Here is a 21,816-nt window from a genome sequence, read left to right as displayed (position 1 = left end):
CATTCTTCATCAATCATCATCATTCATTCTCATTCTCATTCTCATTCTCATTCTCATCAATCATCATCATTCTCATTCTCATGCGTCATTCGTTCATGCACATCATTCTCACTTCTTCATGCTTTTCTCTCATCAATCATCATCATCTCATTCCATCTGCTCATCATCCATCTCTCAGTCCATCAGCTCATCATCTCACTCCCACTCTCCTCTCTCCATCTCCTCACTCAACACCCACACACACTCCTCTCCATCACCTCCCTCCACTCATCCCAGCTCCACTCCCACACCCTCACTCACCACATCACCCTCACTCCACCTCCACCCACCACACCCTCACCCACACCACACCCACCACATCCTCACCCACACCCACACCTCCTCACCCTCACCACCACCACACCCACACCCTCACCCACACCACCACACCACTCCTCACCCACTCCACCTCACCCACTCCCACACCACACCCACTCCTCACCCACCACCACCCAGCCACCACCCACACTCCAACACCCACTCCCACCACCACCCACTCTCATCACCTCACCCTCCACCTCCAACCTCACCTCCACACCCATCTCCATCACCCACCACCATCCACTCCCTCACCATCTCCATCTCCACACCCATCTCCATCTCACCTCCATCACCTCCATCCACTCCATCACCATCTCCATCATCTCCACTCCACTCCATCTCCATCTCCCACTCCATCTCCATCCATCCACATCCTCACCATCTCCATCTCCATCACCCTCACCATCACCACTCCATCTCCATCACAATCTCATCTCCATCTCCTCATCTCTCATCTCATCTCCATCTCCATCATCATCAATCATCTCCATCTCCATCTCCCATCTCCACATCATCATCATCTCATCTCATCCTCTCCATCTCCATCATCATCTCCATCTCCATCTCCATCATCATCATCACTCCATCTCCAATCTCCATCTCCATCTCCATCATCATCAATCATCTCCATCTCCATCTCCATCCATCATCTCCAATCTCCATCTCCATCTCCATCATCATCAATCATCTCCATCTCCATCTCCATCATCATCAATCATCTCCATCTCCATCTCCATCTCCATCTCCATCTCCATCATCATCATCATCATCTCCATCTCCATCATCAATCATCTCCATCTCCATCTCCATCTCCATCATCATCAATCATCTCCATCTCCATCTCCATCATCAATCATCTCCATCTCCATCTCCATCATCATCAATCATCTCCATCTCCATCTCCATCATCATCAATCATCTCCATCTCCATCTCCATCATCATCAATCATCTCCATCTCCATCTCCATCATCATCAATCATCTCCATCTCCATCTCCATCATCATCAATCATCTCCATCTCCATCTCCATCATCATCAATCATGCTCCATCTCCATCTCCATCATCATCAATCATCTCCATCTCCATCTCCATCATCATCAATCATCTCCATCTCCATCTCCATCATCATCAATCATCTCCATCTCCATCTCCATCATCAATCATCTCCATCTCCATCTCCATCATCATCAATCATCTCCATCTCCATCTCCATCATCATCAATCTCCATCTCCATCTCCATCATCATCAATCATCTCCATCTCCATCTCCATCATCATCAATCATCTCCATCTCCATCTCCATCATCATCAATCATCTCCATCTCCATCTCCATCATCATCAATCATCTCCATCTCCATCTCCATCATCATCAATCATCTCCATCTCCATCTCCATCATCATCAATCATCTCCATCTCCATCTCCATCATCATCAATCATCTCCATCTCCATCTCCATCATCATCAATCATCTCCATCATCATCATCATCTCATCTCCATCTCCATCTCCATCATCATCAATCATCTCCATCTCCATCTCCATCTCCATCTCCATCATCATCAATCATCTCCATCTCCATCTCCATCTCCATCATCATCAATCATCTCCATCTCCATCTCCATCATCATCAATCATCTCCATCTCCATCTCCATCTCCATCTCCATCATCATCAATCATCTCCATCTCCATCTCCATCTCCATCTCCATCTCCATCATCATCAATCATCTCCATCTCCATCTCCATCTCCATCATCATCAATCATCTCCATCTCCATCTCCATCTCCATCATCATCTCCATCTCCATCTCCATCTCCATCTCCATCATCATCTCCATCTCCATCTCCATCTCCATCTCCATCATCATCAATCATCTCCATCTCCATCTCCATCTCCATCTCCATCATCATCTCCATCTCCATCTCCATCTCCATCATCATCAATCATCTCCATCTCCATCTCCATCTCCATCATCATCAATCATCTCCATCTCCATCTCCATCTCCATCATCATCAATCATCTCCATCTCCATCATCATCAATCATCTCCATCTCCATCTCCATCTCCATCATCATCAATCATCTCCATCTCCATCATCATCAATCATCTCCATCTCCATCTCCATCTCCATCTCCATCATCATCAATCATCTCCATCTCCATCATCATCAATCATCTCCATCTCCATCTCCATCTCCATCTCCATCATCATCAATCATCTCCATCTCCATCATCATCAATCATCTCCATCTCCATCATCATCAATCATCTCCATCTCCATCATCATCAATCATCTCCATCTCCATCATCATCAATCATCTCCATCTCCATCATCATCAATCATCTCCATCTCCATCTCCATCTCCATTAGCATCAATCATCTCCATCTCCATCATCATCAATCATCTCCATCTCCATCTCCATCTCCATCTCCATCATCATCAATCATCTCCATCTCCATCATCATCAATCATCTCCATCTCCATCATCATCAATCATCTCCATCTCCATCATCATCAATCATCTCCATCTCCATCATCATCAATCATCTCCATCTCCATCATCATCAATCATCTCCATCTCCATCTCCATCTCCATCAGCATCAATCATCTCCATCTCCATCATCATCAATCATCTCCGTCTCCATCTCCATCTCCATCTCCATCATCATCAATCATCTCCATCTCCATCATCATCAATCGTCTCCATCTCCATCATCGTCAATCATCTCCATCTCCATCTCCATCTCCATCAGCATCAATCATCTCCATCTCCATCATCATCAATCATCTCCGTCATCATCAATCATCTCCATCTCCATCTCCATCTCCATCAATCGTCTCCATCTCCGTCATCGTCAATCGTCTCCGTCTCCGTCTCCGTCTCCATCTCCGTCATCGTCAATCGTCTCCGTCTCCGTCTCCGTTAGCGTCAATCGTCTCCGTCTCCGTCTCCGTCACCGTCAACCGTCTCCGTCTCCGTCTCCGTCACCGTCAATCGTCTCCGTCTCCGTCTCCGTCATCGTCAATCGTCTCCGTCTCCGTCTCCGTCAGCGTCAATCGTCTCCGTCACCGTCAACCGTCTCCGTCTCCGTCTCCGTCACCGTCAATCGTCTCCGTCTCCGTCTCCGTCTCCGTCAGCGTCAATCGTCTCCGTCTCCGTCACCGTCAACCGTCTCCGTCTCCGTCTCCTTCACCGTCAATCGTCTCCGTCTCCGTCACCGTCAATCGTCTCCGTCTCCGTCACCGTCAATCGTCTCCGTCTCCGTCTCCGTCACCGTCAACCGTCTCCGTCTCCGTCTCCGTCACCGTCAATCGTCTCCGTCTCCGTCTCCGTCACCGTCAATCGTCTCCGTCACCGTCAATCGTCTCCGTCTCCGTCTCCGTCACCGTCAACCGTCTCCGTCTCCGTCTCCGTCACCGTCAATCGTCTCCGTCTCCGTCTCCGTCACCGTCAATCGTCTCCGTCTCCGTCACCGTCAATCGTCTCCGTCTCCGTCAACCGTCTCCGTCTCCGTCTCCGTCACCGTCAATCGTCTCCGTCTCCGTCTCCGTCTCCGTCACCGTCAATCGTCTCCGTCTCCGTCTCCGTCTCCGTCAACCGTCTCCGTCTCCGTCTCCGTCAATCGTCTCCGTCTCCGTCTCCGTCTCCGTCACCGTCAATCGTCTCCGTCACCGTCAACCGTCTCCGTCTCCGTCTCCGTCACCGTCAATCGTCTCCGTCTCCGTCACCGTCAATCGTCTCCGTCTCCGTCACCGTCAATCGTCTCCGTCTCCGTCAACCGTCTCCGTCACCGTCAATCGTCTCCGTCTCCGTCTCCGTCACCGTCAATCGTCTCCGTCTCCGTCACCGTCAATCGTCTCCGTCTCCGTCACCGTCAACCGTCTCCGTCTCCGTCACCGTCAATCGTCTCCGTCTCCGTCTCCGTCAATCGTCTCCGTCTCCGTCACCGTCAATCGTCTCCGTCTCCGTCTCCGTCACCGTCAACCGTCTCCGTCACCGTCAATCGTCTCCGTCACCGTCAATCGTCTCCGTCTCCGTCTCCGTCACCGTCAACCGTCTCCGTCTCCGTCACCGTCAATCGTCTCCGTCTCCGTCTCCGTCACCGTCAATCGTCTCCGTCTCCGTCACCGTCAATCGTCTCCGTCACCGTCTCCGTCTCCGTCTCCGTCACCGTCAATCGTCTCCGTCTCCGTCTCCGTCAATCGTCTCCGTCTCCGTCACCGTCAATCGTCTCCGTCTCCGTCACCGTCAACCGTCTCCGTCTCCGTCACCGTCAATCGTCTCCGTCTCCGTCTCCGTCACCGTCAATCGTCTCCGTCTCCGTCACCGTCAATCGTCTCCGTCTCCGTCAACCGTCTCCGTCAATCGTCTCCGTCTCCGTCACCGTCAATCGTCTCCGTCTCCGTCACCGTCAATCGTCTCCGTCTCCGTCACCGTCAACCGTCTCCGTCTCCGTCTCCGTCACCGTCAATCGTCTCCGTCTCCGTCACCGTCAATCGTCTCCGTCTCCGTCTCCGTCTCCGTCAATCGTCTCCGTCTCCGTCACCGTCAATCGTCTCCGTCTCCGTCACCGTCAACCGTCTCCGTCTCCGTCACCGTCAATCGTCTCCGTCTCCGTCACCGTCAATCGTCTCCGTCTCCGTCACCGTCTCCGTCTCCGTCACCGTCAATCGTCTCCGTCTCCGTCACCGTCAACCGTCTCCGTCTCCGTCACCGTCAATCGTCTCCGTCTCCGTCACCGTCAATCGTCTCCGTCTCCGTCACCGTCAATCGTCTCCATCTCCGTCACCGTCAACCGTCTCCGTCTCCGTCTCCGTCACCGTCAATCGTCTCCGTCTCCGTCACCGTCAATCGTCTCCGTCTCCGTCACCGTCAACCGACTCCGTCTCCGTCACCGTCAATCATCTCCGTCTCCGTCTCCGTCACCGTCAATCGTCTCCGTCTCCGTCAATCGTCTCCGTCTCCGTCACCGTCAACCGTCTCCGTCTCCGTCAATCGTCTCCGTCTCCGTCTCCGTCACCGTCAATCGTCTCCGTCTCCGTCAATCGTCTCCGTCACCGTCAACCGTCTCCGTCACCGTCAATCGTCTCCGTCTCCGTCACCGTCAATCGTCTCCGTCTCCGTCAATCGTCTCCGTCTCCGTCACCGTCAACCGTCTCCGTCTCCGTCACCGTCAATCGTCTCCGTCTCCGTCTCCGTCTCCGTCACCGTCAATCGTCTCCGTCTCCGTCTCCGTCACCGTCAACCGTCTCCGTCTCCGTCAATCGTCTCCGTCTCCGTCTCCGTCACCGTCAATCGTCTCCGTCTCCGTCACCGTCAATCGTCTCCGTCTCCGTCACCGTCAACCGTCTCCGTCTCCGTCTCCGTCACCGTCAATCGTCTCCGTCTCCGTCTCCGTCACCGTCAATCGTCTCCGTCTCCGTCACCGTCAATCGTCTCCGTCTCCGTCACCGTCAACCGTCTCCGTCACCGTCAATCGTCTCCGTCTCCGTCACCGTCAATCGTCTCCGTCTCCGTCACCGTCAATCGTCTCCGTCACCGTCAACCGTCTCCGTCTCCGTCTCCGTCACCGTCAATCGTCTCCGTCTCCGTCTCCGTCACCGTCAATCGTCTCCGTCTCCGTCACTGTCAATCGTCTCCGTCTCCGTCTCCGTCAACCGTCTCCGCTCCGTCTCCGTCACCGTCAATCGTCTCCGTCTCCGTCTCCATCACCGTCAATCGTCTCCGTCTCCGTCACCGTCAATCGTCTCCGTCTCCGTCAACCGTCTCCGTCTCCGTCTCCGTCTCCGTCACCGTCAATCGTCTCCGTCTCCGTCACCGTCAATCGTCTCCGTCTCCGTCACTGTCAATCGTCTCCGTCTCCGTCACCATCAACCGTCTCCGTCTCCGTCACCGTCAATCGTCTCCGTCTCCGTCTCCGTCACCGTCAATCGTCTCCGTCTCCGTCAATCGTCTCCGTCTCCGTCACCGTCAACCGTCTCCGTCTCCGTCTCCGTCACCGTCAATCGTCTCCGTCTCCGTCACCGTCAACCGTCTCCGTCTCCGTCTCCGTCACCGTCAATCGTCTCCGTCTCCGTCTCCGTCACCGTCAATCGTCTCCGTCTCCGTCACCGTCAATCGTCTCCGTCTCCGTCAACCGTCTCCGTCACCGTCAATCGTCTCCGTCTCCGTCACCGTCAATCGTCTCCGTCTCCGTCACCGTCAATCGTCTCCGTCTCCGTCACCGTCAACCGTCTCCGTCTCCGTCTCCGTCACCGTCAATCGTCTCCGTCTCCGTCTCCGTCACCGTCAATCGTCTCCGTCTCCGTCAATCGTCTCCGTCTCCGTCACCGTCAACCGTCTCCGTCTCCGTCTCCGTCACCGTCAATCGTCTCCGTCTCCGTCACCGTCAATCGTCTCCGTCTCCGTCAATCGTCTCCGTCTCCGTCACCGTCAACCGTCTCCGTCTCCGTCTCCGTCACCGTCAATCGTCTCCGTCTCCGTCACCGTCAATCGTCTCCGTCTCCGTCACCGTCAATCGTCTCCGTCTCCGTCACCGTCAACCGTCTCCGTCTCCGTCTCCGTCACCGTCAATCGTCTCCGTCTCCGTCACCGTCAATCGTCTCCGTCTCCGTCACCGTCAACCGTCTCCGTCTCCATCACCGTCTCCGTCTCCGTCACCGTCAACCGTCTCCGTCACCGTCAATCGTCTCCGTCTCCGTCACCGTCAACCGTCTCCGTCTCCGTCACCGTCAACCGTCTCCGTCTCCGTCACCGTCAATCGTCTCCGTCTCCGTCACCGTCAATCGTCTCCGTCACCGTCAACCGTCTCCGTCACCGTCAACCGTCTCCGTCTCCGTCACCGTCAATCGTCTCCGTCTCCGTCACCGTCAATCGTCTCCGTCTCCGTCTCCGTCACCGTCAACCGTCTCCGTCTCCGTCACCGTCAACCGTCTCCGTCTCCGTCTCCGTCACCGTCAACCGTCTCCGTCACCGTCAATCGTCTCCGTCTCCGTCAATCGTCTCCGTCTCCGTCTCCGTCACCGTCAACCGTCTCCGTCTCCGTCTCCGTCACCGTCAACCGTCTCCGTCTCCGTCTCCGTCACCGTCAACCGTCTCCGTCTCCGTCACCGTCAATCGTCTCCGTCTCCGTCTCCGTCACCGTCAACCGTCTCCGTCTCCGTCTCCGTCACCGTCAACCGTCTCCGTCTCCGTCACCGTCAACCGTCTCCGTCTCCGTCACCGTCAATCGTCTCCGTCTCCGTCACCGTCAATCGTCTCCGTCTCCGTCACCGTCAATCGTCTCCGTCTCCGTCACCGTCTCCGTCTCCGTCTCCGTCACCGTCAACCGTCTCCGTCTCCGTCACCGTCAATCGTCTCCATCTCCGTCACCGTCAATCGTCTCCGTCTCCGTCACCGTCAATCGTCTCCGTCTCCGTCACCGTCTCCGTCTCCGTCACCGTCACCGTCTCCGTCTCCGTCACCGTCTCCGTCTCCGTCGATCGTCTCCGTCTCCGTCTCCGTCACCGTCGATCGTCTCCGTCTCCGTCTCCGTCACCGTCGATCGTCTCCGTCTCCGTCTCCGTCACCGTCTCCGTCTCCGTCTCCGTCACCGTCGACCGTCTCCGTCTCCGTCTCCGTCGACCGTCTCCGTCTCCGTCTCCGTCACCGTCGACCGTCTCCGTCTCCGTCACCGTCGATCGTCTCCGTCTCCGTCTCCGTCACCGTCGATCGTCTCCGTCTCCGTCTCCGTCTCCGTCACCGTCGATCGTCTCCGTCTCCGTCTCCGTCTCCGTCACCGTCGATCGTCTCCGTCTCCGTCACCGTCCACCGTCTCCGTCTCCCTCTACCGTCTCCGTCACCGTCTCCGTCTCCGTCACCGTCGAACGTCAACGTCTCCGTCTCCGTCGATCGTCTCCGTCTCCGTCGATCGTCTCCGTCTCCGTCATCGTCTCCGTCTCCGTCACCGTCGACCGTCTCCGTCTCCGTCTCCGTCACCGTCGACCGTCTCCGTCTCCGTCGACCGTCTCCGTCACCGTCGACCGTCTCCGTCTCCGTCTCCGTCACCGTCGACCGTCTCCGTCTCCGTCACCGTCGACCGTCTCCGTCTCCGTCACCGTCGACCGTCTCCGTCTCCGTCTCCGTCACCGTCGACCGTCTCCGTCTCCGTCTCCGTCACCGTCGACCGTCTCCGTCTCCGTCTCCGTCACCGTCGATCGTCTCCGTCTCCGTCACCGTCGACGTCTCCGTCACCGTCCACCGTCACCGTCACCGTCACCGTCGACCGTCTCCGTCACCGTCTCCGTCGACCGTCACCGTCTCCGTCTCCGTCTACCGTCTCCGTCACCGTCTCCGTCTCCGTCGATCGTCTCCGTCTCCGTCACCGTCGATCGTCTCCGTCTCCGTCTCCGTCTCCGTCACCGTCGATCGTCTCCGTCACCGTCACCCGTCACCGTCTCCGTCTACCGTCACCGTCACCGTCTCCGTCACCGTCGATCGTCTCCGTCTCCGTCACCGTCGATCGTCACCGTCGATCGTCTCCGTCTCCGTCTCCGTCGACCGTCTCCGTCACCGTCTCCGTCGACCGTCTCCGTCTCCGTCTCCGTCACCGTCGATCGTCTCCGTCTCCGTCACCGTCGATCGTCTCCGTCTCCGTCTCCGTCACCGTCGATCGTCTCCGTCTCCGTCTCCGTCACCGTCGATCGTCTCCGTCTCCGTCACCGTCTCCGTCTCCGTCTCCGTCACCGTCGAACGTCTCCGTCTCCGTCTCCGATCGTCTCCGTCTCCGTCGATCGTCTCCGTCACCGTCGATCGTCTCCGTCTCCGTCTCCGTCACCGTCTCCGTCTCCCGTCTCCCGTCTCCGTCTCCGTCGACCGTCTCCGTCTCCGTCACCGTCGACCGTCTCCGTCTCCGTCGACCGTCTCCGTCTCCGTCTCCGTCTCCGTCACCGTCGATCGTCTCCGTCTCCGTCTCCGTCACCCGTCTCCGTCTCCGTCACCGTCGACCGTCTCCGTCTCCGTCTCCGTCACCGTCACCGTCTCCGTCTACCGTCACCGTCACCGTCTCCGTCACCGTCGATCGTCTCCGTCTCCGTCTCCGTCTCCGTCACCATCCACCGTCACCGTCACCGTCGACCGTCTCCGTCACCGTCTCCGTCGACCGTCACCGTCTCCGTCGACCGTCACCGTCTCCGTCTACCGTCTCCGTCACCGTCTCCGTCACCGTCGATCGTCTCCGTCTCCGTCACCGTCGATCGTCTCCGTCTCCGTCTCCGTCTCCGTCACCGTCGATCGTCTCCGTCACCGTCGACCGTCTCCGTCACCGTCTCCGTCGAACGTCACCGTCTCCGTCTACCGTCACCGTCACCGTCTCCGTCACCGTCGATCGTCTCCGTCTCCGTCACCGTCGATCGTCTCCGTCTCCGTCTCCGTCGACCGTCTCCGTCACCGTCGATCGTCTCCGTCACCGTCGATCGTCTCCGTCTCCGTCACCGTCGATCGTCTCCGTCTCCGTCTCCGTCACCGTCGATCGTCTCCGTCTCCGTCGACCGTCGATCGTCTCCGTCTCCGTCACCGTCGATCGTCTCCGTCTCCGTCTCCGTCGACCGTCTCCGTCGTCCGTCCACCGTCTCCGTCTCCGTCTCCGTCCACCGTCTCCGTCGAACGTCTCCGTCTCCGTCGTCCGTCGTCCGTCGACCGTCGACCGTCGTCCGTCTCCGTCTCCGTCTCCGTCGTCCGTCTCCGTCCACCGTCTCCGTCGAACGTCTCCGTCTCCGTCGTCCGTCGTCCGTCGACCGTCGACCGTCGTCCGTCTACCGTCTCCGTCTCCGTCTCCGTCTACCGTCTCCGTCTCCGTCGACCGTCTCCGTCTCCGTCGACCGTCGTCCGTCTCCGTCGACCGTCTCCGTCTCCCGTCGTCCGTCTCTGGTCTCCGTCTCCGTCGACCGTCGTCCGTCTCCGTCGACCGTCTCCGTCGACCGTCTCCGTCGACCGTCGACCGTCTCCGTCTCCGTCTCCGTCGTCCGTCTCCGTCTCCGTCGTCCGTCTCCGTCTCCGTCGACCGTCGTCCGTCTCCGTCTCCGTCTCCGTCGACCGTCGTCCGTCTCCGTCTCCGTCTCCGTCGTCCGTCTCCGTCCACCGTCTCCGTCGAACGTCTCCGTCTCCGTCGTCCGTCGTCCGTCGACCGTCGTCCGTCCACCGTCTCCGTCTCCGTCGACCGTCTCCGTCTCCGTCTCCGTCCACCGTCGTCCGTCGTCCGTCTCCGTCCACCGTCGTCCGTCGAACGTCTCCGTCTCCGTCGTCCGTCGACCGTCGTCCGTCTCCGTCGACCGTCTCCGTCTCCGTCGTCCGTCGTCCGTCTCCGTCGTCCGTCTCCGGTCTCCGTCTCCGTCGACCGTCGTCCGTCTCCGTCGACCGTCGTCCGTCGACCGTCGACCGTCGTCCGTCTCCGTCTCCGTCGACCGTCTCCGTCTCCGTCTCCGTCGACCGTCGACCGTCGTCCGTCTCCGTCTCCGTCGTCCGTCTCCGTCCACCGTCTCCGTCGAACGTCTCCGTCGTCCGTCGTCCGTCGACCGTCGACCGTCGTCCGTCCACCGTCTCCGTCTCCGTCGACCGTCTCCGTCTCCGTCCACCGTCGTCCGTCGTCCGTCTCCGTCCACCGTACGTCTCCGTCTCCATCGTCCGTCGACCGTCGTCCGTCTACCGTCTCCGTCTCCGTCGACCGTCTCCGTCGTCCGTCGACCGTCGTCCGTCTCCGTCGTCCGTCTCCGGTCTCCGTCTCCGTCGACCGTCGTCCGTCTCCGTCGACCGTCGTCCGTCTCCGTCGACCGTCGTCCGTCGACCGTCGTCCGTCGTCCGTCTACCGTCGTCCGTCGTCCGTCTACCGTCTCCGTCTCCGTCGACCGTCTCCGTCTCCGTCTCCGTCTCCGTCTCCGTCGTCCGTCGTCCGTCGACCGTCTCCGTCGACCGTCGTCCGTCTCCGTCGACCGTCGTCCGTCTCCGTCGACCGTCGACCGTCTCCGTCTCCGTCGTCCATCTCCGTCGACCGTCGACCGTCTCCGTCTCCGTCGTCCGTCTCCGTCTCCGTCGTCCGTCGTCCGTCTCCGTCCACCGTCGTCCGTCGAACGTCTCCGTCTCCGTCCACCGTCGTCCGTCGAACGTCTCCGTCTCCGTCTCCGTCGTCCGTCGACCGTCGTCCGTCTCCGTCTCCGTCGTCCGTCTCTGTCCTCCGCCTCCGTCTCCGTCCTCCGTCTCCGTCCTCCGTCTCCGTCCTCCGTCTCCGTCCTCCGTCTCCGTCCTCCGTCCTCCGTCCTCCTCCTCCTCCTCCTCCTCATCCTCCTCCTCCTCATCCTCCTCATCCTCCTCATCCTCCTCATCCTCCTCATCCTCCTCCTCTTCTTCTTTCTCCCCAGACTTTGCATTTGGAAAAAAAATACATGCACCCTTCCCCTTTAAGAGCTCACTGGCACCAGAGTGTCTGCCGTGCGCTGCGCCCGAGCTCGGGTGTTGCGCTCTCCACCGCCGGCTTAGCGCCTAAAGATACTAGTGGAACGCCTCTTTTAGCGCTCCACCAACCTCTTAGGGCGAAGCCACTGAATTTCCGGCAACGGGGCGCTACTTTGGGGCGGGCGATAACTTCGGGCGGGCGCTAAGCTTAGCGCCCCAAAACTGTCTATACTGAAAATCTAGCCCATAGTGTTTAATCGGAATTTAGGACAGAATATAACACACTAGTAATACAGCAAAAACATACGACCGTGACAAGCAGCTGGTACCGAACCCAATCAGATAGACAGCTGGCATGCATGAACAGTTCTCTGGCTTCCAGACTCTCTCTCTCAAAACTCCAATGGTGGGCGTGGGATCATTCTCAAAAGAGTGTTCGACCAGCCCACTTCTCTTTGCAACTTCTGTTTGGCTCTCCCCTCCACCGTCTCTGTGGGCAAGCCCTTGGGGTGTCACTTTTATTCTCATTTTAGGGGTGGGCCTGAGGCCAAGTTATTGACAAGACCATTTAACCTAAAGAGGTTCCTCTAAAACTTCATCAACCAATGACAGCTCAAGTTCTTTGTCTTGGCTCTTAGATGAAATCCCTCCCCAAAAGAGGGCCTCATTACTTCATCCAATTTATCTTTCTTGTTTTTACATTTTGAAGGTTCCTCCATTGGAACTCGCCTTATCTCTCTTGACTCTATCCTCTTTAACCCAGCAAGTACAAGGCCAGGCCCTGCCCCTCTTAATCATGGCCCCAGCCAGAGCTGTCGCATGTTAGCCAGTCGCTATCTCACCTTCATCTAGCTGATGGCCCATTCTAAGATGGATACATTAGCCTCCTCAAATTCCTTTCATTCTATGTCTTTTCTTAATTAACTTTTAATTATCTTCGCAAGTAGTTCTGCTAAACAAACTCCAAATTCTATCTGTCGAAATTATAATAGTTATTAGTATTAATGGAAGAAACATAGGTTGGGCCTTCACTGGCCAAATTAAAGATACAGTAACAAAGTCAAAACCCTAACTTACAAACAACAGATAACTAGCCTGGCAGGGCCATCCTATGGCCCCCGTGTGGAATGTTTATGTTTCACCTAATCTAACTGATTAAAAAGACTGTCTCAAATTCTAATGCAAGCTTTCCAGGAAAACAAAACTTATCATTTAAACACAATATTATTCGTATAGCCATATACATTTTTAGGCACCCCTAGTTTCTAACAATATATACAAAAGTTTCAAGAAAAGGAGGTAGTGCGAGAGGACTGGCGGACAGCTAATGTTGTTTCTATAGACAAAAAGGGAGATAAAACAAAAGCTATAGACCAGTCAGCTTTACATCAGTGATAGGAAAGATACAGGAATCTATTACTAAAAGAAGTGATGGAAGAGCACCTAGAGACAGAAAATATAAAAAATAGTCATACTGGATCTCAAAAGGCTAAGTAATGCTTAACTAACCTAATATAATTCTTTAAAGAGGTAACAGAAAGAGTAGACAAGGATAATGTCATAGATGTCATATAATTGGATTTTCAAAAGGCCTTTAATAAGGTACCACACGATAGACTAGTGACAAAGGTTAGGGCATGTGAATCAGGGGACAAATAGCTAAATGGATAGCAAATTGGCTTAAAAAAAGAAAGCAGAGAGTAGGGGTAAATGGTAGTTATTCAGATTGGAGAAAGGTAGAAAGTGGTGTTCCACAAGGATCAGTGCTGGTACCACTGTCATTCATAATTTACATTAATGATTTAGATTTAGGAATAAATAACTCAATGTCAAAATTTGCAGATGATACCAAACTGGGGGCTGGGGTGGGTGTATAGCTGACACTGAGGAAGAATGCAACATAATACAAGAAGATATTAGAAAACTTGCATTCTGGGCAGTTAAGTGGCAAATGAACTTTAACATAGATAAATGTGAAGTGATGCACTTTTAGGAAAAACAGAAACATCACATACACCTTAGAAAATAAGGAACTGAATGGGGTAGAAGAGCAGAGGGATCTAGGATACAGGTGAACAAATAATTAAAAGCAGCATCACAGATCAGCAAAGCAATTAAAAATGCTAACAAAGCACTGGGATTTATTTCTAGGGGTATAGAATTCAAAAGTAGCGAAGTTATGTTAAACTTGTATAGGACCTTGGTCAGGCCGCAATTGGAGAACTGTACACAGTTCTGGTCTCTATACTATAAAAAGGACATAGAAGCACTGGAGAAAGTGCAAAAAAGATTTACAAGGATGGTACCAGAACTGAGAGATTACAGCTATTGGCAAAGATTGAACAGGTTGGGGCCTTTTACTTTAGGAAAGAGAAGACTTAGAGGAGACCTGATAGAGGTCTTTAAAATTATGAATGGGTTGGACAGGGTAGACGTGGAGAGAATGTTTCCACTTGTGGGAGAATCCAAAATAAGGGACCATAAATACAAGATAGTTATTAATAAACCCAATAGGGAAATAAGGAGAAATGTCTTTACTCAGAGTGGTTAGAATGTGGAACTCACTACCACAAGAAATGGTTAAGACAAATAGCTTAGATGCTTTAAAAAGGAAACTAGATGAGTACATGAGAGAAAAGTGAATAGAAAGATATGCTGACAGGCTGAGATGAGGTAGATGGAATGGGAGAAGACTCATGTGGAGTATAAACACCAGCACAGACTAGCTAGGCCGAGTGGCCTGTTTCTGTGTTGTTATTTCCATGTAATTCTATGTAATTCTATGTCTTTGAAATGGCAAATAAAGTACTATATGTAAATATAGAATTTTTCACCCTGTTCTCCAAAATATGGAGACAAGCATCGAATGAAACCTATTGGTATTTAGTAGCTCCTATGCAGATTGTTTCATTTCAGTAAAATACAATAGTGTGTTAGTTGTCCGATGGATCAAGCTTCAAACCAAAATTTGCAACCCAAACATTTTGTAATGTAACTATCTTGAAAAGAATTTTAAAGAGTATGAAATAAATTCCTTTGTTATTAAGTTATTTATTATCTTCTTGAAAACTTAATTAATTCAATCGAGAGCTGCTTTTTCTTTCCATAAAAAAGTGAATTGTAAATGCTGCATACAAACCACAGAAGAGTGATCGTGAAGATTATTTGGAGCAGTAGTAGTATTAGATATAATTGTGCTATTAACCTACAGTTTCCTCTTTTATGGGAAGCCGTTGCTAGATTCTTACTAGGTTTCTGGGCAGGACTCAAACTAAATACAGGATCAGAGGTAGTTCGTGCCTGCATTGATTCATCGTCACTTGGTCTTTTTGGAGTGTATTGAGTAAGAATTATTGGAGTGACAGCAGTAGATGTATCTATCTGTGGAATTAATGTAAAGTAGTACTTTGTATCTATAATAGGGTTGGTGGGGGATTCCATTTCCTGTGTTATCTTAGCCTCCAGTGATGTGGTCCAGGGCATTGTGGATGACCAAGGTATACGAGGCACAAAAGGTAATGATTGCTTGGATGTTATGCTAGTAGTTGTAAAAATCTTTGTTGTTGCTGTACTCATAACTTCTAAAGCAGCAGTTGAAATTTCTGGAGTAGTGGTCTGTTCCGTTGTCATTGTAGTACTGGGAGTGGATAATGTAGTCAGAATAGGAGTTGAAATTTCTGGAGTAGTGGTCTGTTCCATTGTCATTGTTGTACTGGGAGTGGATAATGTAGTCAGAATAGGAGTTGAGATTTCTGGAGTTGTGGTCTGTTCCGTTGTCATTGTTGTACTGGGAGTGGATAATGTAGTCAGAATAGGAGTTGAGATTTCTGGAGTTGTGGTCTGTTCCGTTGTCATTGTTGTACTGGGAGTGGATAATGTAGTCAGAATAGGAGTTGAGATTTCTGGAGTTGTGGTCTGTTCCATTGTCATTGTTGTACTGGGAGTGGATAATGTAGTCAGAATAGGAGTTGAAATTTCTGGAGTAGTGGTCTGTTCCATTGTCATTGTTGTACTGGGAGTGGATAATGTAGTCAGAATAGGAGTTGAGATTTCTGGAGTTGTGGTCTGTTCCGTTGTCATTGTACTGGGAGTGGATAATAATGTAGTTAGAATAGGAGTTGAAATTTCTGGAGTTGTGGTCTGTTCCGTTGTCATTGTTGTACTGGGAGTGGATAATAATGTAGTTAGAATAGGAGTTGAAATTTCTGGAGTTGTGGTCTGTTCCGTTGTCATTGTAGTACTGGGAGTGGATAATGTAGTCAGAATAGGAGTTGAAATTTCTGGAGTAGTGGTCTGTTCCATTGTCATTGTTGTACTGGGAGTGGATAATGTAGTCAGAATAGAAGTTGAGATTTCTGGAGTTGTGGTCTGTTCCATTGTCATTGTTGTACTGGGAGTGGATAATGTAGTCAGAATAGGAGTTGAGATTTCTGGAGTTGTGGTCTGTTCCGTTGTCATTGTTGTACCGGGAGTGGATAATGTAGTCAGAATAGGAGTTGAGATTTCTGGAGTTGTGGTCTGTTCCGTTGTCATTGTAGTACTGGGAGTGGATAATGTAGTCAGAATAGGAGTTGAGATTTCTGGAGTTGTGGTCTGTTCCATTGTCATTGTTGTACTGGGAGTGGATAATGTAGTCAGAATAGGAGTTGAGATTTCTGGAGTTGTGGTTTGTTCCATTGTCATTGTTGTACTGGGAGTGGATAATGTAGTCAGAATAGGAGTTGAGATTTCTGGAGTTGTGGTCTGTTCCGTTGTCATTGTTGTACTGGGAGTGGATAATGTAGTCAGAATAGGAGTTGAGATTTCTGGAGTTGTGGTCTGTTCCGTTGTCATTGTTGTACTGGGAGTGGATAATGTAGTCAGAATAGGAGTTGAGATTTCTGGAGTTGTGGTCTGTTCCATTGTCATTGTTGTACTGGGAGTGGATAATGTAGTCAGAATAGGAGTTGAGATTTCTGGAGTTGTGGTCTGTTCCATTGTCATTGTACTGGGAGTGGATAATAATGTAGTTAGAATAGGAGTTGAAATTTCTGGAGTTGTGGTCTGTTCCGTTGTCATTGTAGTACTGGGAGTGGATAATGTAGTCAGAATAGGAGTTGAAATTTCTGGAGTAGTGGTCTGTTCCATTGTCATTGTTGTACTGGGAGTGGATAATGTAGTCAGAATAGGAGTTGAGATTTCTGGAGTTGTGGTCTGTTCCGTTGTCATTGTACTGGGAGTGGATAATAATGTAGTTAGAATAGGAGTTGAAATTTCTGGAGTTGTGGTCTGTTCCGTTGTCATTGTTGTACTGGGAGTGGATAATAATGTAGTTAGAATAGGAGTTGAAATTTCTGGAGAAGTGGTCTGTTCCGTTGTCATTGTTGTACTGGGAGTGGGTAATAATGTAGTCAGAATAGGAGTTGAAATTTCTGGAGTAGTGGTCTGTTCCGTTGTTAATTCTGTTGTCATTGTAGTGAGAGCCGTTGATGTGGTCATGAATGAAGTTGAAACCATTGGAGTGCTGATCTGCTCTGTTGTTATTCCTGTTGTCATTATGGCAATAGGGGTAGATACCCAAGTGGTCATCGTAGAAGTTGAAAGTTCTGTTGTGGTGAGCTGCTCTGTAGACAATTCTGTTGTAACTGTGCAAATAATAGTTGATATGATAGTCGCCAAAGTTGAAACTTGTGGAATGGTAGTCTGCTCTGTGGTAACTGTGCTAATAGCAGTAGATGTCAACATGGTCATAGTCGAAGCTGAAATTTCTGGAGTGGTGGTCTGCTCTGTTGTGGTTAAGCGGATAAATTTTTCCTCTGTTAAAGAAGTAATATTCTGCCCAGCCACACTATCAGGACTGTGACATAACACCTTACCAGGTGAGGTTACTTTCTTTAAGTTAAGTATCATCCATTTTTTGAGATACAGTAATTGGCAGTCACACACCAAAGGATTATCCTGCAGATTGAGTCCATTTGAAGCCAGAGTTCTCAAATTATCAAACGCTCCATCAGGTACATTAAACAACTGGTTTTTCGCAAGGTTAAGCCTTTTCAACATGGGTACATTTTTTAAAATGTCGCTGTCTATGGCTCTAAGTTTATTTTCTTGCAGGTAAAGATCTTTCAAATTATCAAGGCCACTGAAAGCTTTCTTTGGAAGAAGAGTAATCTGGTTCTTGCTCAATGTCAGTTTTTCCAGATTAGGCAGTTTACTGAATACGTCATCAGGAATAGTGGTGAGATTGTTTTTAGCCAGTGAAAGTTCACGAATATTCGGCGTTAATCCAAATAAACTAGCAGGAAGGCTTGAGAGCCTGTTAGACTTTAGATTCAATCGAGTTAATTTGGTCAAATTGTGTAAAAGTCCAAACGGAAGCTCTGTGATAGAGTTTCCTTCCAAAGACAATTTTTCTAATTTATCGAGTTTGGAAAAAATTCCAGATGGGAGATATGCAATTTTGTTCTTTGCCAAATTAAGATCAATTAGTTCTGGGAGATTATCAAAAATTCCTTCCGGGAGATTAGTTATGTTATTTTCAGAAAGTCTGAGTAATTTGAGTTTAGAAAGTTTATCAAATAATCCCTTTTCTAAGTTCTTGATGTTGTTATTTAGCAGGTAAAGATTTATCAGTTGTGACAGGTTGTCAAAAATCCCAACGCTCAATGTTTCCAATGGGCTATTTGTTATCTCAAGGGTTGTGAGATTTGTGAGAGCATCCAGGGCCCCAATTTCTATTGTATGTAATAAATTATTGTTGTTAAATTCAATCGTCGTCAGTGATGCAGGATAATTCCTAAAGGCTCCAGATCTTATTGTAGAAACATTAGTCCTAATAAAACGCACGTGAGTTGCATTAGATGGAATATTCACTGGAATTTCTGTAATGGTTTCTTTATTGCAATCCAAGATTTCTAAATTCAACTCACAATCAGAAGAGGAAATGGCAAAGCCACACAACTGTGTAAAAAATAGAAAGCCCAAGCAATGTATGCGACTCATTTTCCTGTAAAGTAAAAAGATGAAAAGTACATTTAGAAAGTAAATACTTTAGACCTATAGAGTGAATTGCTAATAGAATACAAAGTTATTTAAGTAATAATTCAGTTATAAATCAAACTTTTTAACAATTTTAAGGAGTCAATATTTTACCTCACATGATCATTCTCAAAGATACACCAGCCATAATGTTTTTAAATTACAAAACCTTAGTGAAATCCAAGGCTACCAAGACTGGAGAGTAGGAGGGATGCTGAGATAAATTAAGAAGTAGTTTGACACCAAACTATAGACTGCGTTCCAGTTTTGGGGTCTTGGGATAAAAATGACTAACTAGTTAGCTTACTTTCCAGGAATTGTTTTGTACCTATGACAAATCAAATGATTTTTTAATGATTATTCATTCTCGGGATGTAGGGATCACTGGCATGGCTGGCATTTATTGCCCACCTTAATTGCCCTGAAAAGATGCGGTGGGCGTTCTTCTTGAACCACTGAGTGGTTTGATACAACTCCACAGCTTACAAGGCCACTTCAGAAGGCAGTTAAGAGTCTACCATGTTGATGTGGGACTGGAGTCACATTTCGGCCAGACCAGGTAAGGACCGCATGTTTCCTTCCCTAAAGTACATTAGTGAATCAGTTGGGCTTTTATGACAATCCAACAGCTTCCTGGTCATTTTACTGATACCAGTTTTTTATTTCCAGATTTAAAAAAAAATGAATTCAAATTCTCAAACTGCCATGGTGAGATTTGAACTCACAATTCTCTGGATTATTAATCCAGGCCTCTGGAGTCCTGTAATATAGCCACTATACTACCGTACCCATAGTATCAAAGAGTAAACCAACTGCTAAAATATTTTACACTCAAATCACACAGAATTTTGTTTTCTTCAAGCCACATATATAAAATGTAATGCATTTGGACTGTATGGGGAAGCAGTTGTGAATAAACAAAACAAATAAACAGGTCTATTGTCCTTTAGGGACAATTGAGAGTGATTAGATTTGTCCTGTTTGTGGGGGAATTGAGTACTATTGTGAGTTAGAACACTCTCCCTTTTCCTCCAGCCTCTGGGATTAATTTGCTATACAAACTGATGGGATATAGCTGTCTTCTCGCAACCATTTTCTAAGTGAAAAGAATTTTGTCAATGTCAACCTAATCTCCTGTATGGGTTTATTTACAGCACAAAACTGTCCAATATTCATTATAAATTGGTACTAAATGAGCAGGATCACTCGCACAGGAATGGGGTTTTGGAAAACAGAAAATGTTCACAGCTGCAATAGAGGAAGTGTTCTTTTCAGGGTGGACTTAAACTACATTGTGGAGTTAAGGGCAGAAGCAGTTTTACTAAATTTTCCATACCTGGAGATAATCAAATGGATGGATGGAAAATGTAGAAGATTGTGAATTTTTCCAATACAAATGCATTTTACAGAAAAAAAAAGAGAGGTACTAGTAATTCTGTTTCTGTAACTAATGGTAAATAATAGAGCTGGTTTTTTTGGCTGACCTTCTGCTATAAATGGCACTGTAGGCACTATGAAATTGGGGAATGCTGGAAACCTGCTGGTAACATTGGCAGCCAAGGATAATGGCTGCTGGGTGAGGGAGCGCAGGCATTACCGGCATTTTGGTACTGCCTACTCATTAACATCAGTGTGGTGGCGATTTTCTAGTGCAATGCGCTCTTTGCAGTGCTAATCTCAGAAGGAGGACAAAGGTCATCTCTGTCTCCCGCTTGCAATGTAGGGGAACGGGGAAGAAAGGAGCCACCTGAACAGTTGCCGTATGTGCTCCAAAAATAGTAGCTGCCACCCGATGTTTGTCAATATTTTATTTGTTTATTACATGAATGCAGATAAAAGAGATTTTATCACAGATCATCTTCAATCGTTGCAATGGAGTTCACCCATTGATTGATTGGTAAAAACATATGGTCGATTCGCATTGTATAATTCATGAAGGCTCAATAATTACATGAAATTATTCTTAGATGTTACCTATCCTGGAACATATAATGCTGGCTCATTACATATATTTCTCCATATAATAAACGAGTAACTGAAATATCGATATTCCCTATTGTGTTGCAAAGACTGAGAGGTGCATGACTGCAAATGTAGTTCCCAACAGTGAATCCTGTGGTGATCATGTTTGGTTTTCAATTGAGGCAGATGGAATTATACTATTGACCTGTATTAATAAATGGAATAACATTTAATTACCAAGAGCTGCATCAATGGAAGTGAATGTGAATTTCACTGCGAGTGTTGTGTTTTTGTGTGGACATTGAACAGGTTTAGGTTCAGTTGTTGAGTCGAGTATTGATAGGAAATGGGTGTGTTTTTGCTGAGGGGTGAAATTATTTATTGACCCACAAACACTAAGCCTCCCAGAAAGCTGCCAGAAAATGCAACCCCCACCCCACCACTGATGGGTAAAAAATGAAAGTTTAAAAGAAGAACCTTGGCAAAGGAGACGTTTCAAATTCTGGCATCCATCCTCATAAATCCTGCCAGACTCAGTTTCCAACACAAATTTAACATGACAGTAAATTTGTATTAAAAAACATCAATTTAGTCAACTATTGGATGGGAGACGAAGGTCCAATGAACTGCAGTAACTCTGCAAATCCCAATTATTTGACATACGTTACTGGAGTTATAGGTCCACTTTCACCAATTTCATCCTAACAAAATATAAAATTGTGCACAACACAGTAGTCTTGGTACAAATAATCATGTTTCAGATAAATGTGTCACTTAAGTGACCAATCACTGGAGACAGCACTAACATTATCAGCTGATTTAAAAAAAATTAGAATAACTATTATTTATTGAGATTTTAGTTCATCTTTTCAAGATACTAAATGCTTGTTGATAAAAAATACATGTATCTTTGAAAACTAAACCTAGTGGTATTCAATTTATAATTGGTTTTGATTAGCTAAACCATTTTAAACCACTGCCCAAGATGAATAATCAAGAGACTTAAAACAGCCTATGAAAACAAACATTAATACATTTTAACACTGTA

At 49.4% G+C, this 21,816-nt stretch overlaps 1 protein-coding gene across 3 annotated transcripts; it reads right to left on the bottom strand.

The window, feature by feature from the left end:
- Positions 1–14,833: 14,833 nt before the first annotated feature.
- Positions 14,834–18,770, bottom strand: LOC147115729 (uncharacterized). 3 transcript variants are annotated; one of them, XM_085990224.1, is made up of 2 exons: positions 16,720–18,770; positions 14,834–15,402 (listed from the first exon to the last, which is right to left on the bottom strand). In XM_085990224.1, the coding sequence occupies exons 1-2, from the start codon at positions 18,768–18,770 to the stop codon at positions 14,844–14,846; spliced, it is 2,610 nt and encodes an 869-aa protein (XP_085846350.1). In that variant the 3' UTR covers positions 14,834–14,843. The 3 variants fall into 3 exon arrangements, with proteins under 3 accessions (XP_085846350.1, XP_085846351.1, XP_085846349.1); XM_085990225.1 differs by having other exon boundaries at positions 14,834–16,066; positions 16,865–18,770; XM_085990223.1 differs by having other exon boundaries at positions 14,834–16,044; positions 16,942–18,770.
- Positions 18,771–21,816: the final 3,046 nt, after the last annotated feature.

The sequence above is a fragment of the Somniosus microcephalus genome, chromosome 6 (genome assembly GCF_052327205.1).
Source record: "Somniosus microcephalus isolate GS21.2 chromosome 6, FLI_Smic_1.0, whole genome shotgun sequence".
Classification (NCBI taxonomy): Eukaryota; Metazoa; Chordata; class Chondrichthyes; order Squaliformes; family Somniosidae; genus Somniosus; species Somniosus microcephalus.
Note: the sequence above shows the minus strand (reverse complement) of the source record. Positions and strands in the feature narration are given on the sequence as shown.

Excerpts from the sequence above, each read along its gene's own strand:
- LOC147115729 (XM_085990225.1), bottom strand. The coding sequence starts at position 18,770 with ATGAGTCGCATACATTGCTTGGGCTTTCTATTTTTTACACAGTTGTGT. Across the intron at positions 16,067-16,864 it reads TCCTATTCTGACTACATTAT|TTTCAACTCCTATTCTGACT; the intron begins CCACTCCCAGTA and ends CTACTCCAGAAA.